At 36.4% G+C, this 15581-nt stretch overlaps 1 protein-coding gene across 2 annotated transcripts in view; it reads left to right on the top strand.

Annotated features, from left to right (window-relative positions):
• The window catches only part of LOC6044581 (CYFIP-related Rac1 interactor B), a 75498-nt gene extending 60125 nt beyond the window's left edge, over positions 1–15373 (top strand). For both annotated transcript variants that reach the window (XM_038260107.1, XM_038260106.1), the window contains exons 3-5: positions 10701–10964; positions 11022–11284; positions 13648–15373. In XM_038260107.1, the coding sequence (XP_038116035.1) occupies positions 10701–10964; positions 11022–11284; positions 13648–13912 (792 nt within the window). In that variant the 3' untranslated portion in view covers positions 13913–15373. The remainder of the gene's footprint in view (positions 1–10700; positions 10965–11021; positions 11285–13647) is intronic.
• The last annotated feature ends 208 nt before the right edge of the window (positions 15374–15581 follow it).

Genomic DNA, 15581 nt, shown 5'->3' on the forward strand with positions numbered 1-15581 from the left:
AAGAGAAAAAGTAGCCCAATTGGATAAGCACCACAATCTGCTTTGTACCCCCCAAAAAACAGAGGACATTTTCATGGTTGGCTAAATTTGGGCAGTTCCCTTAAAAAAATCCCTGGATTCCCCCACAGCGAGCAGCTAGTTCATCAACCGCACACGTTCCGACTCAATGAAATTCTTGTTTTCCAGCAATAAAGTGCGCTCTCCTCTCCAGTGAGAGGTGATGCATTAATTGCATGCAACACACTTCCACCAGGCAATTGAGCTTTACTCAACAAGCTGTAATTTCAGCTGGCTCAAGCATGAACAGTACAGCACTTGGCTTTTTCCGTTCTTTTTTGCAGCTTAATAGAATAATGCTTCTTTTTCTTCTTCTTCTACTTTGGTGGTGTACAACATGGCACGATTGAACGCCCACCCGCCTCACCCTAGATGTGTACATCAAGATCGCGAGATTTCCTGCCATTCGCGGAATTTTCTTTTATTTTTATTTTTGCTTGTAGTTATTGAGCATTATAGCGCTTTCTCAATGTTCTCGTGAATCAACAAGGGCACTTGTGCAGATTAAAAAGGGAAGATTTTACAGATTTTATGTTTTGCCTTCCTCACTGAGGTAAGGCTATAATCCTGCTTTAAACTTTTTACATAAAGCTCGTAGACCCACCTTCATGTATACCTATCGACTCAGAATCGAAAACAGAACAAATGTCTGTCTGTCTGTGTGTTACCAAAATTGTCACTCAGTTTTCTCAAAATTTAAGTTACGATAAGTAGTTCAAAAGTTATGTACACAAATGTGTTTTCGCAAATATCCTAAAATCGTACCAAATTGTAATCGTCATTTCAAACGGGTCTAAAAAATCGAAGATCTGACAACTCTGGCTCAAGTTGATATATTTATGAATTCTTTATGAGTTATGGCCACTTAAGCGATATTTTTGTACTTTTCTGCAAAGCAAAAAATCCGATAGTAAAATCGCATGCACATCTCCTGCGTCAAAAAAGACACTAAATATTACACACAGCGCAAGTAAATTATTTCTACAAACAAAAAAAAAGTTGCAACCGACGGGATTCAAACCCAGCACCAACAGTATGGATTGGCGCCCAAGCCCGCTCGGCCATCAGCCCGATGGATAAACGCATATATGAGCTTGACATTTCAGTCAAGTAGGTATCCCATTCTGATGGGCAACATATTTCAGGGTGTAATATTACATAGAATTTCACAAAATAATGCAAAATTTATTTTACACCCAGGCCTTTTACACGCAGTTGGATTACAACTTTATTTGCTGTGTGTAGTTGGATCTCACTAATCTGTACGAAAATTATGTCCGGATCCATCTTGCGTTGTTTTCTGCGCCCTTTGTTTCCATAAAACTTAAAATCCAGATGAATATTATTTCCGGATCTTTTGTTTGACCCATATTCGGTAAAAAGTGAGGAAGGCACCAACCACGTAGGTGGATAAGGTTAGTTTTTATGGTTGTTCTGAAATATTGAAGAAACTTGCATTATACACAACTCAATTTTTTTAGTTGATGTCAGTAAACGCTTAAACATCGTCAAGGTATGACAGATTTAGGCTTCCTGAACACGCTCCAATCTTCAGAATTGAATTTAAATGCATTTTCTACCAATAAATAAAATTGTTAATTTCGGGTATAGCTGTTGTAGAATTTGAACAATTTGTTCGTGGTTCCTAATTTCATGATTTTGGGTACTATTTTTTCTCCGTGTACCTGTATAAAAAGGCTAAATAAAAAATATCTGAAGATTTAATGATTTCTGGTTTAAAATGAGGTTTAATATTTTTTTCAAAATTGGGATATTTCTGAATCTTGCCAGTAATTTTCAACGTGAAAGAATATCGTCACAAAACTACACTGTTATACATTTTCCATTCCCACTCTCCGAATGGACACATCTGTTGGTAGAATGTCTTAGCACTTGCACGAGAACGAAACCTAATTGCTGACTGTTTGAAGCTGTGTGCTGACATGACAGAGTGAGTGAAGGTTTTGCAACAAAAAAGTGAGTGCAAAATACCTACACGACAGAACGATGGATGTAATGGGCGAATGGTTTTCATCTGTGTGAAACTTTTGCAAAAATTGAACCCAACGGAAATTGGCAATTTAAGCTGCATTTATCGAGGCAAATTTTGTTCGAGGTTGTTTAAATTTATTTTGATCAATTTTCCGACAAATTCTATTTTTTTATTTTTTTACTTTTATATTCAAATATAATTTTCCCGAAAACCCCCTTTCCTCTCTCAAAAAATATGGGTTCAAGATCCTAACAGAATGCACTTCAACGACAGAAAAAAAAACAACAAATTACAACCAGGGAGGGGAGGACCCCATTATGCTGTCATAAGTGCGCTTCCGTCGCGATTCAAAACAACGCGCACCGTCAAAAGTCGGCTCGGAAATGGCACGGGAAGTGAAAGATCACATTTGCCACTCATACATGGTTTTACTATTGTTGTTTTTTTTTTTGTCGTTCGAGCACTCCGTTCGCACTTCACACCTCTGAAGTCTGATGAACAAATCATGTCTGGGAATGAAATGTTGAATGAAAAAATAAAAGAGAAGGGTGTAAAAGTGTGAGAAGTGGTGATAGAATGCACTTTTTCCGCGCAAATTTCACAGACAAGTGGAAGAGTTAGTTTCGAATCAGATTTTGTTTTTGTCAAGTGCAACTACTCTCCGCTAGATGGCGTTATCTTTTTGTATAAAAATATCAAGCAATCTTGCATGATAGATTTTTTTTTTCAAATCACCCTGTTAAATTTGATTGTCTCTGCATGTTTTGTTTGTAACAAAGAGGTCAACCTCTACACAGACACACATTCATCCAGAATGCAATGCAGATCTGGCTAAACAATAACAATGACGCGCACAAATAAATCGCGAACTCTCCCTGACTGGTGTGGTGTCATTTCGCGTTCAGAGATGTGTGTGTATGTGTGTGACTTTGTCATTCTTAACGTGAAGTTAAGCTGGGCCTTTTTAAGGCTGCGCGATGTCGTTCGGAATGTTGTGAATGAAGAACACACCCTGGGAGAAACAGACAAGTGAATTAAAGAAAGTAAAATGACAATGGGCTGGACTTCGTAGAGAAGTGCATTCAGGAATTTTCTTGTAAGATTTTCGCCTTCATGTAATTTGTTGCAATATATTTTTTATAATGTGTCATTCTCCGCAAAATTTCAAAACATCATCAAAATTTGTTAATTGAACAGAAGCAATTCTCTAACAAATCGGCTGATTTTGACCATTTTTATTTTTGATTTATTTATTTTTGATTTGGCTCAAACTTTATGGGAGCCTTCCATATGACCGAAGAAGCAATTTTATGTCATTTTTAACTTCTTGAGTTTTTTTAAGGTCCTTTAAACTATTGCCTATTGTCTAACTATTGTCTTCCATATGAACTATTAAAAAAAACTCTAGACTTATAAAAGTGTTCATACAATTTTGACAGCTTTTGACAAAAACCGTACGTCAATATTCGAAAATCTGTAGCTTTTCAAAGAACTTTTTGATCGATTTGGTGTCTTCGGCAAATTAATAGGTATTGCTGAAAAAAGGAATCAAGATTTTTTTTAAGAGGTCCTATAAGCTATTGTTTTTCATATGTTTATAGGACCTACTAAAAAAATATAAATTGTCACACGGAAAAAATTGCTGATTTTTAAATTATTTTTTTTTACAAAAATTAAATTTCCCAAAATTCATATTTTTTAGCTTTTGAAATGTTTTGATATGTTCTAGGTGACAAAATAACGCAACTTTTGAGCCATAGAGAAGCATGGACGAAAATTTTGCCGCGAGTTATGATTTTTTGTTTTTCAAAAACATTTTCTTTAGGAATGTTTGACTTTTTTTAAATGTTAATCTTGATACCAACATATATTTTTCAAATTGAAGTTTTGCAGCGCGACTGTGTTTCAAATGTAGGTGGCGCCAAAATGAGGTTACTTGCCAAAAATCGTATTCCTTTCTGCTGAATTGAAGAACAAAATCGCTTATTTCTCATGATTCCCTGCATCAATCTTAATGAAACAGGTTGCAAAAGACGAGAAAAATTTCTGGGCGCGCAAAAATTTGTGAACTTTTTATGTAAAAAATATGTTTTGGAACACGAAAAAATGAGTTTCCCCGTATATATCAATGAAATAAACAGTTATATAGTTGATAACAGATGTGGTAACGTATATCCAACAATTTTCATTGATTTTTGACAGACTTTCTTGCCAAATAGTCCAAATTACTATCTTTTTCTAAATATACAGTTTTCTCATTGAAAAATCAAACAAATATTGGTAAGTTATACACCAAATTGTTGGAAATATTTTTTCTCAACCGAATCCTGCATCAGTTTTATAAAAATGTTAATTATGAAGGAAAAAACACATTTTTTCAAAAAATCATAGGTTTACGCTATTTGTTCATAGGTGGCGACATGTGTCTTTTAGCTTTGCTGCAAATCCTCTATAAATCATAAAATTAAAAAAAAAAAACATTTTAACATTAAAATTTTAACATTAGTTGCTGAGATATTGGCATTAGAACTTAAAAAAAAAATATCTGTAAAATACTTATGCAAATTTGATTTTACTTTATTTACTGAACTATTTTTTTTTACTAAATTTCTTATTTTTACTGATTTTTTTTCAAAAATTAGGCCGTTGCGAATATTTTTCATAGTTTATGTCGCCATCAAAATCGGCCTGAATAATCAAAGGGCAAATGTTTGTTTTTCGAAAAACCAACAAAAAATCAGTTAAAAGTTTTCCTGCGTTTATAATCATATTTAGTATGTTTAAACTCCTTTGAAGCATTTTAAATTTTCATGAAATTGCAATGTACAGTCCAACAAAAAGCTTTTTTCCCCCGAAAAAAAATTCCGTCAGCACCTCGATATTTTGAAAACTTATGATTGGAAAGCAACTGGACGCGTGTAAAATGCATTTTAAAACACTTTTTTTTATCCAAATGTTAAAACGTTGATATGTATTTTTTTTTGCCCACTCCTCGACAGAGCTGCGGGACATAATAAAAATTGATTTTTTTTGGAAAACAATTAATTTAAAAACTGGCTAACCGTGTGCCTATTTTTTCTGAATAGTCTCACCAACACGGAAAAAAATCAATTCTCGTAATCGGGAATTAAGTTCACGAATGTGAGAACCACGAAGCAATTTATTCACGTTTATAGTGCAAATGCACAATACTCATGAATACATTCCTTTGTGGTTCTCACATTCGTGAACTTAATTCACGATTACGAGAATTGATTTTTTTCTGTGAATACCTACAACTTTGCCGAACTGGAGACATAAAATCGAACAGAAAAACAAGTTTGCGAGTTTAGCAAACTGTCAGACACGAAAAAGTGCTATCTAGTTTGTTTGTGATAGCCTAATACCTCCTTAACTTGACATGAGCAAAACAATATCTACAGTCTCAAAAAACACCTAATGTGCGGTCTCAAAGTTCTGCTCATTTTGTTGCATTTCACCTTGTCTTTCAACTTTCTCAAATGTATTCTGACGTTCCGGAGAAATTCCGGACGATTGACTCGCGCAATGACGAGTTCGGCATGCTCGGGCTGAAATGTAAATAGTCCCCCCCCCCCCAGCTTCGTCTCCCCCTTCGTCTCCAATGTTATGACTTGGCCCATTTATCGCCGAGTGGTGCTCACCCTGACGTATGTATTGTTTCATCCCATCATACAATTTGAAGAAGCTGCTCGGCGTGTTCCGCGTACGTCTATTATTAACGATGATTGAATTTCGTTTTCCGAATTTTTTGATGGAACGCTTGAGCTTAACAGCTGGCTGATTTTCGACAGCTGCTGCAAGTGGAATCCGAGAGTGGATGTTTCGTTTTCCTAAAACAAGTAGAAAAACCTAACGAGATTGTTTCCATTTTTTCAAGTGCTTTCTTGATTTGACGTAATTTATTCGTACCAGATAAGCTTGACCGCTGTGTGCTTTATTGACCTTATCAAACCGCCACGTTGTACGGCGCGCTTTATATCGAGATGAGATTAGCTACAGGCCCTAGACCTGTGCCAGACTCTGCTGAGCCGGTTTATGATTCATCTGAATGGCGTTTATGGCGAGATTCTGCGATCGGCAGCAGCAGTCGGTCAACAAGCATGAACTCAGCTGAGAGCTGATCATTCATAATGGCAGGGCTAATCATAGCTCATTAGATCTCACAGGTGAGGTCCATGCAGGAGTTCACCTTCTTTGTGCGGTCCAATCAAGGCCATTATCACTGCTAACTAAAGTCGATTGAGCTATTGCCTAGTAGATGGCGTTGCTGATTTTTGTATCAATTGCTTGCAAAGTTGCGTTCAACTTGCACGTGATTTCTGGATATACCCATAACTTATAAACTAAATTTCTCCAATTGAGAAACTAGTATACACCCATGAATTATATTATCTTTTTTTTTGTGTGTATCAAACACATGGCGTAATATTTCACTCACCCAAACGTACTAGTGCTGCTCAGCTATTTTTAACAACAATAAAATTTCATATCTCCAAAAATAGTGCCCCTCTGTCCAATTGTCCAGGATATTGGGGCTTTTTTGGCAGCGTCCAAGTTGAGCTCATCAGTAATAAAAAAAATCAAAATTAAGTTATGGATTTGCGCTGAAAGTGAAAACCCAAACTTTCGGCCATCTTTACACAACAGAAAAAAGTTGACATCTAAGGGGGTCAGTTCCACAAATCGGGCAACCAACCACGCGTGATCAATTTAGGAATCACTACACAGTTGTTGAGCAGAGAGCACCCACCCGCCATACCGAATGTGTGCAAGTACAGTCCAGACTCGATTATCCGAAGTTTCGATTTTTCGAAGGCTTTATTTAAATCATATTTTAGTCAAAATTGAATGAAATTACCAAATGATATCTCTATATTTCATCACCGCAATTTTGACGGCCATCTTGGATTTTTAAAATTCTAAATGTGTGGTATAGGTGAAGCGAAAAAAACAGAACGAAGTGATTTTTTTCCAAGGTCTTCGAAGCATCGAGTCTGGACTGTACAGCGGAATGAATATTTATGCGCACTCGGGAATGCTAATAAAAGTACACACCACCCAATATCGTAGGTTCCGTCCGCCATGCTCATCCCGGGTTGGAAAAGTACGCGCGATGTCAATCATAAATGACGGGGGTGTATGTTGGAGGCAATGACGGGTTATTCTTTGATTTTTTTTATTTTTTATTTTTAGTATTTTTATTTGTTTTACGTTTTACAGCTGCACAATTCCACACGATATGATTTTTCTAATAAAAAAAACAACAGAAAAGAAGTCCTTTTGCAATACTCTATCTTAGAAAATACACAGCAAATAAAGTAATAATCCAGCTGCGTGTAAAAGGCTTGGGTGTAATAGCAATTTGGCATTGTTTTATGAAATTCTGTGTAATATTACACCCTGAAATATGTTGCCCATCAGTATGGAAATGCTACTTGACCGAAATGTCAAGCTCACATATACGTTTATCCGGCCGAGCGGGTTAAGGCGCCAGTCCTTACTGTAAGTGCTGGGTTTGAGTCCCGTCGGTTGCAACTTTTTTTGTGTTTACAAAAATTGTACATGCAGCGTGTAATATTAGGTGTCTTGTTTACCATCGGATTTTTTGCTGTGTAAATTGGAGACAAGTCAGTTCAAATTATTTAAAAAAAATCTTCCAATTTGCTTTTTTAGTTGCATTTATCCACACGATAATACTTCACAAACCACAGATCTTAAAAATATCACATGATTGTTTGAAGATCCTCTTTAAACAAATTAGACTCACAACTGTTCATCAACTTATTGAGCACTTGAACAACTTGAACTTATTTAAATAACAAATTGTGTATTTTTTTACTAGAATGTAACTTTGTGTAAACTATCATTTCTTCCTAATGTCTAATGCAAACATGTCCTAATGTAAACCTAAACTGACGTGAACATAATTGTTTGTTTATACTTTATCTTTGGTCCAATTACATTGTTTTGCTTGAACTAAACCTTTACCTAAGACACAAAGTAGATCAGAAAATTCCTTCTCAAGATTTTTTAAGGTGCAAAATCACATTGTTGAAGAAAAATCTTTGTAAAATTGTGTTTGCGAGAATCTGTAAATTTTGTTTAGGTAATGACTAATGATTCAAAATGGTGTTTTAATTTTAAAACCGATTTTTTTCTTAAAATGATATGACAAAATTCTAATCAATTTTATTTTATTTTTTGCAAAAGTTTCAAGATGATTTTCACCGCCCATTTTTCTTGCTATTTGTTTTTAATCTATTTTTTGTGTTTAATGTATACATTTAATTATGTCTGATTTCATTCTTGAAAGGACTGTCTTATGTATTTACAGTACTTGTTAAGTAAGTGGGCTGAGGACGTAGCCCTGTTACCGAATGCTGCTCGCTAACTGGGCTGATTATGTTTTCTTAACAAAACAAAATTAAATAAAAACTTGCTTTTAAAAAATCGCAGAGGATACCTTCTTAATATCCTTTGAATATGACATGAAATTTCTTAAAAACTTAAAAATAATATTTTATTTATTTATAACCGCATCGAATGGCCCCTCGATCATTTAGCTTTGTTATTGTTTTTTGACGTTTGTCTGATTTTTAACTGGGCTGCAGCCCAGTTATCTAGTGCCCAGTTAAACTAGAGATCCTAAATAGGGAGACTGGTCGAAGTGAATTTGACGTACCCAAACAGACACGAGTTTGACGTATCCAAACGAGCATTTGCCTTTACACTTAGCAAAACTTATCAGTGTTGCCAAGCTCAAAACATACGTTGCCAGATCGATTAAGCCAGCTTAGACCAGTCTCCCTATTTAGGGTCTCTAAGTTAAACAACACCCAATCACCGAACAATCTCATTTTAATATTTATTTATTATTTCTAGAAAATTTTAACCAATCTTCGCTCGTTTTGTAATTTTGAATTAAAAAAAAATTAAATAATTTAAGTTTTGCACGCTACCCTCCGCATGTCAAACCATTTTGAGTGTGGGGCATAATAAGCTTTCAAGTGTGTACATCATACGAATTGCCATATTTGTACCACCAAGAGTCGAGGGTGTCACTCTTCGAATTGTAGAATGTGCCAAAGCCTCTCCACTGGCATAATGTTGCAAAATGACGTAGATATCAAGAAATCAGTGTTTAACAAAACGACGCAATTTTCTTTTTGTTTTAAATATTGGAAAATTTGTCAAAATATGCATTAAATGATACATTTACAAAATCCATCAAGAAGCACCACAGAATTTAAACACGTCACAACAGCATCACTCCCCAGGTCATATTTCTGATTTTTATGAATATGACCGCTCTGTGTCCAGTCCAGTCCACTCCACCAGAGTGAAAAGTGTGCTCGAATCAAAACACAATCTCGATTCCAGCGAGCGATTCCACGAACTCAATCGAGGGTAGATTTATTTTATCTTGCATGGTATTCGACTGAAATGTTAAATTATGTAGGTGTTATTTTTTTCAGTGTATTTTGTGAACAAATTGTTTGGATTTAATATTTATTTTTGTTCTGCTCAGTGCTCAGTAATGTTGCCAATCGGAAACACAATTTTCCATTTCAATGCAAACATAATCCCTGAAATCCATCATTCTGTGTGGTGTAGCGGTATGATATGGCTGATTATGATTCGGTCATTAATTTCAGCCGGAACAGGTGGCAAGGGAAAAATGTGAGGCATATTTTACGGTACACTAATAAGGGCACACCTGTGGATATAAATAGCTCATTGGGTGACTGTGGCAGTATTATAGTTGAGCCATGTCGGCTTTGAAACAAGTATTTAAATTTATTTGAATCAAAATTTAACAGATCTGGAGTTTTTTTTAAACAAAAGGTCCAATAAACACCCAAAAAGCAAAAACTAAAAATTTGGTTTTTTGGACCTTTTAAAAAAAAATTCCAGAGATCAGCTTTTGTTGATTTAAGTTAATAAATAAGCCAATGCTTATAAAAAATATGCAAATTAAATTTAGAGCGCATACTAATTTAATGAATTTAATAAGTTTTGTGACATTCTGAGCTACCCAAAAATTAGTAGTCTTATATTCAACCTTAAATTTGATTGATCTGATAGATATGCTGAGCAAAATTGACCCACAGCTTTTACCAACTTTCTCTTTCAACATTTTAAGTGGCAACAACTTTTTCCAAAATATTTAAATATTTTCACAGCCAGCCAAACTGTTTGTACACATAACCTGCGACAACACTCACATTTAATTGCGCAAAAAAAGTAAACACTTCCTGTCGGCGGCGGAAGCACGCCGCCGAAACAACAACATTCTTTCATGAAAACAACACACGATCAGACTAGGAAAAATGCACTCGCCAGATTCTTGGCTTGACCATACCCCGAAAAAAAAAACAAAGTAACGAAAAACCACGTGAATCGCTCGCACGACATGTGGTTTTGATTCCCCGTCGAGTGAGGTTCGCTGTAACAGGCGCGGAATTTGGTGCTCTTTTTTGGTTACTTTTTCTTCGGTCTGATGTTTGTTTGTTTACACTTTTTGGGGGCGAAAGGGCCTTCAGGATGACGGTTTGAGATAAAAACCACTGTCAAATTGTCACAGACAAAAAGACTGATAACAGATTTTTCTTACTCTCTTCTTTCACAGGGTGCCGGCAAAGAGATTCGCGAAGCCATCGCTGACCCCTCACCGGAATGTCAGGAAAAGGCTTGGAACATTGTGATACCCCTCGTCGAGAAGCTGAAACGCTGCTACGAGCACTCGATGGAGCTGGAACGGATAGTGCCGATGCTGCTGGGACAGCTCGTCGGTGGCCGCCTCAATCCAACCCAGCACCTCGAGACCCAGCAAGCCCTCGTAAAACAGCTGGCGGAAATTCTCGAGTTTGTGCTCAAGTTTGACGAATACAAGGTAGAATCAGTAATTTCGATTTTTCATTCGATAATCCTAACTCGCACCCTTCTTCAGATGAAAACGCCCGCCATCCAGAACGACTTCAGCTACTACCGGCGGATCGCGAGCCGGCAGCGGCTGGACCAGAGCCACGACCTGATCGTGAGCACCGAGCTGGCGAACCGGATGTCGCTGTTTTACGCGCACGCGACGCCGATGCTGAAGGTGCTCAGCGAGGCCACCTCCAAGTTCGTGCAGGACAACTCGGACAACGTGGACAACACGACGGAAACGCTCGGCACGATGGCCAAGGTGTGCCTGCGGATGCTGGAGAACCCGTAAGTAGAGTTACTGCGTTTGAAGGGATTTTCTCATGACAATTTTGGATACTTCGGCTTCGGAGTTTTCCGTGTATCTATTTTTGACTCAAAAGATCTTATCATAAACTACAATTCTGAGGAAGGCACCAAATCGATCAGACAATCCCTTTTCAAGATCCAGCTTTTCAAATAATCACATGGCTTCTTTTGACATAATGAAGACATTGACAAAGTTTCATCTAAAAACAAAACAAAATCTTGATTAAATGTTCAAAACAGCAATACATGTTGTTGATTCAAAATGCTTTATTGTTCTGTGTGTATAACAATTTATACAGAAAATTTAAGTTTTGCAACACTGTGGGCTACCCAAAAGTGAGTAGCTTTGTATCGCAGCTAAAATTAAGTTGGGATGACAGCTGCACTGAGCAAAGTTGACATGCAATTTTTATTTAATTTCTCTTTCAAATTACAGTAGATGTTCGGTAACTGGGCTGAGAACGTAGCCCAGTCATCGAATGCTGTTCGCTAACTGGGCTGAACGAAAAATAACGAGGGGACTACCCATGCATAATATGGGTCATTCCATCTCAACTGTGCACGAAAAAGTGCAAATTTGAAAATTACCCTCTCCGATCCTGCTCAAATTTGGCAGGGCTGTTGATACTATCAAAACATGCAAGAATCCCGAATTTCATCCAAATCGGACCACCCCCTCCATTTTTGTACCTCCCCAAAAAATCGACTTTTTGGCGATTTTTGACCAAACCTTCTAGTTTCAACTGACGATAACTCAGGAACCACAAATCTTAGAGGGTCGGTCTTAGACTCAATTTTGAAGGAAATTGGACGTAGAATCCATTTCCGTGATCAAAATGTCGATTAATTTATTTATTCTACCTGTATTGCGCAATTGAAAAGTTTAAACGGCCGTATCTCAAAACACCCCAACTTATTTTTTTTATTTGACCTCACCATCGTGCTCCCCGGCCAATTTTACATAAGAATCACTTATCGACAGAAATGAATATGTTTCGTTCCAGAGATATCGAATTTTAAAGTTTTGTGTTTTCGAGATTACCTACATCAGCTTCATTCGCCGCATATGCTAGAAGCACACAGGCGGGCCGATCAATAACTGCTACCTGGTGTTCTGGGAGATGAATAATTTAATTTAAATTTTAAAAAAATTACGCAAATATTTATTCAAATGGCTGATACCTACCTTGATCAATCTATTTTTGTGAAAGGAATATTTATTGGGTTATTTTGAATGCACCGTTTTTTACATGTTGCTAACCGTTTTAGAGTACCTCCGAGGCCATGACTAGGGCCTTTATCATGGGCGGTAGCAAAATAGTGCCATTCAGCAAAAACCCCAAAACCTGCTTTAGTATTATTATTATCATTATTATAGTCTACTATTGACACTTAACCATAATTTGGCAAATCTGATTTATGGTTTAAAAGATTGATCATATTAAATCAATTTTTATATTGTTAGCCAGCTCCATTTGATTGAAAGATGATTTTGGTCAAGGTACATTTTTTTTTAGGTACAAAAATGGAGGGGGTGGTCCGATTTGGATGAAATTCGGGATTCTTGCATGTTTTGATAGTATCAACAGCCCTGCCAAATTTGAGCAGGATCGGAGAGGGTAATTTTCAAATGCTGTTCCGCTTCAGATGGAATGACCCATATTTATTTGATGAAATATAAAAATAAAAGTTACTCAAATTTGTTTACAATGATTACTTTTCATATTTCTTTAATTGTGACTTGAAATTACATAAAAGTTTGAAAAAAGTTTTTTTTATTTGTTGACCATGATTTATGCATCCATTAACCCCTCGGTGATTTCGGTTTGTTTTGGTTTTTTGACGTTTGTCTGCTTTTTAACTGGGCTGCGGCCCAGTTATCGAGCGCCCAGTTAAAAAGCAGCCCAGTTAAACAACGCCCAGTTACCGAACAACTACTGTATTAAGCGAGAGTCTTGCCTTAACATTGAACACTTCTAGAGTTTTTTAAGGTCCTATAAGCTATTGTGTTTCATATGTTCATAGGACCTAATAAAAAAAAACTCTAGATTCTTACTAAACGTAAATCAGGAAAAAAAACTATAATTGTTGCGTACACTAAAATTAAACCAATGATAATGTAGGCAAAAGTCAAAATGTCATAAAAACTTTGTGACAATAAAAAATAAATTTAAATAGGGGAATTTAAATTCAACCAATCGCATCAAAAAATTGACAAAAAGTTACATAACAAAAAAATAAATAAAAAAGAACGGAAAACCCAATAAAATACTCAAATACTACAGAAAACAGAACTAAACTTGAAAACCCAGAACTGAAAATAACAATTTCCCCTCTTTTAGCAAACTCCTGGCCCAGATCGAGCGCGAGGAGACGCACCTGCTGCTGCTGCGGGTCATGGTCGGCCTCGTGATACTGTACGACCACGTGCACCCGGTCGGTGCGTTCGCCCGGGGCGCCCACGTCGACGTGAAGGGGTGCGTCCGGTTACTGCAGGCCCAGCCCGCCGTCAAGGCCGAACCCCTGCTCAACGCGCTGCGGTACACGACGAAGCACCTGAACGAGGACAACACGCCCAAAAACATCCGGAACCTGCTGGCGGCATAATCCGGCTCCGGTGACGACGAACCCGGTTTGGCTGTGTGTTGGTTTACTCTTTATTATATTATAATTTTTGTATTTAAATTTGGAAATGTTTTCTACTTTACTTTTCGTCTGTATTTTCCTTTTCTTTTTTAGAACATAACTAACTTAAATCGAATTAGTTCGTAATATTACCGAGTAAAGCTAATTTAATTGTAATAATAAAAAAATTAATAAAAAAAGTGAAATGTTTACCTAGTTGAAGTATAATTTAAATTAAATGTATAGCAGATTGAAGCATTGAAGAATGAATCAAAAGGAGAACCACTTCTGGATTCTTCCATTTATAGAAGAAATGTTTTGTTTTTCTTTCGCGATCGTTTTCGGTAGGTAAGTAAATGGTTTAAAATAATTAATACATATTTCAGCAACACAAAAAAAAACACTATATTCATAATTTAGATAAAACAAGCGAGAATGTAATGCAAAATACAATAAACTAAATTTTATGAAACGCGTGAAACAAAGTGAATCAAAGAAAGGGCAAAAGAAATAAATGAATCCAAAAGAAACAACACGACGCTAGATTGTAAGGGGCAAGTAAAAACCTATCATACCTTTTTCATCACAAACTGTTATCGCCTAAATATTTAAAGTAAAGAAAAAAATAATTGTTGTATAGAACAAATATTTTGAGATTATAACGAAACAAATAACACACACTCTTTCACAAGTGTGACGCACACTTAACATTACCAATCAATTTACTAGAGAGAACAAAAAAAAACGAATTCAAAGACTCGTTTTCCCTCAGTTTTTGTTCAAAACCCAAGTTCATTAGAGAGTAGACACAAGAAAAAATTATAATCGTTCTTCGGCGACACTCAACATCCTTAACACACAGATTCGGTTGCAAACAACAAAAAGAAACGAACAAAAATCGAACAACCAAAATGTGTTCCTCTTTTACACCGTGGCGCGAAAATTAATGGCTCATGCACTCGGAGAAGTGAAAAAGAAACCAAAACCAGTGATAGCATTTCAGTTAACTTTTTATCAGCGAGTGCTTCACTCGAACGTATTAGGAGGAAACAAAAATCGCATTACTACTAACATAGTGACTTGAGCAAGCAGAATGAGAAATCCTGAAGCAAGACAACACAGAAAGGTAGTGAAATCGATGAATGAATCAGAGTGCGTGATGATAATTCTGGGTAGAATGAAACAAACACTACCGGGAAAAATTAAAGAAAATTACAACCCATTATTCTCTATTACAATATTGTATTCTAATTACACATAAAAGGGGGTGAACGAAAAAACAGAGCACGGAAAATGAGACGAGCGAGTCGAAAACCGAATCGAGAAAGCTTTTTGTGTACTCCTTGTGTTATTTTTGCGAACTGAACATAGATTGCATTATGGTCAATAAATACCAAAGTCGAGAATAAAATTCAAACAAGTGATGGAAGATAGAAACAAAAATTATGGATTTTTTCAATGTGACTAGTTTGAAGAATATCATGAACCCAGCATCTTTCACTTACGAGGCGTTCTTATTTCGTCGTTTGAATGTCGTACACGACTTCAACATGAACAGTTTGCTCAGTGTATATTATGCACTCCAAACTCCATTCCAACCCAAAATTGAGTACCCTTTCAAACTGGAAAGTGTCGGTAACGACGTGTAGAT

This window comes from Culex quinquefasciatus, chromosome 3, assembly GCF_015732765.1.
Source record: "Culex quinquefasciatus strain JHB chromosome 3, VPISU_Cqui_1.0_pri_paternal, whole genome shotgun sequence".
In the NCBI taxonomy this organism is placed as follows: Eukaryota; Metazoa; Arthropoda; class Insecta; order Diptera; family Culicidae; genus Culex; species Culex quinquefasciatus.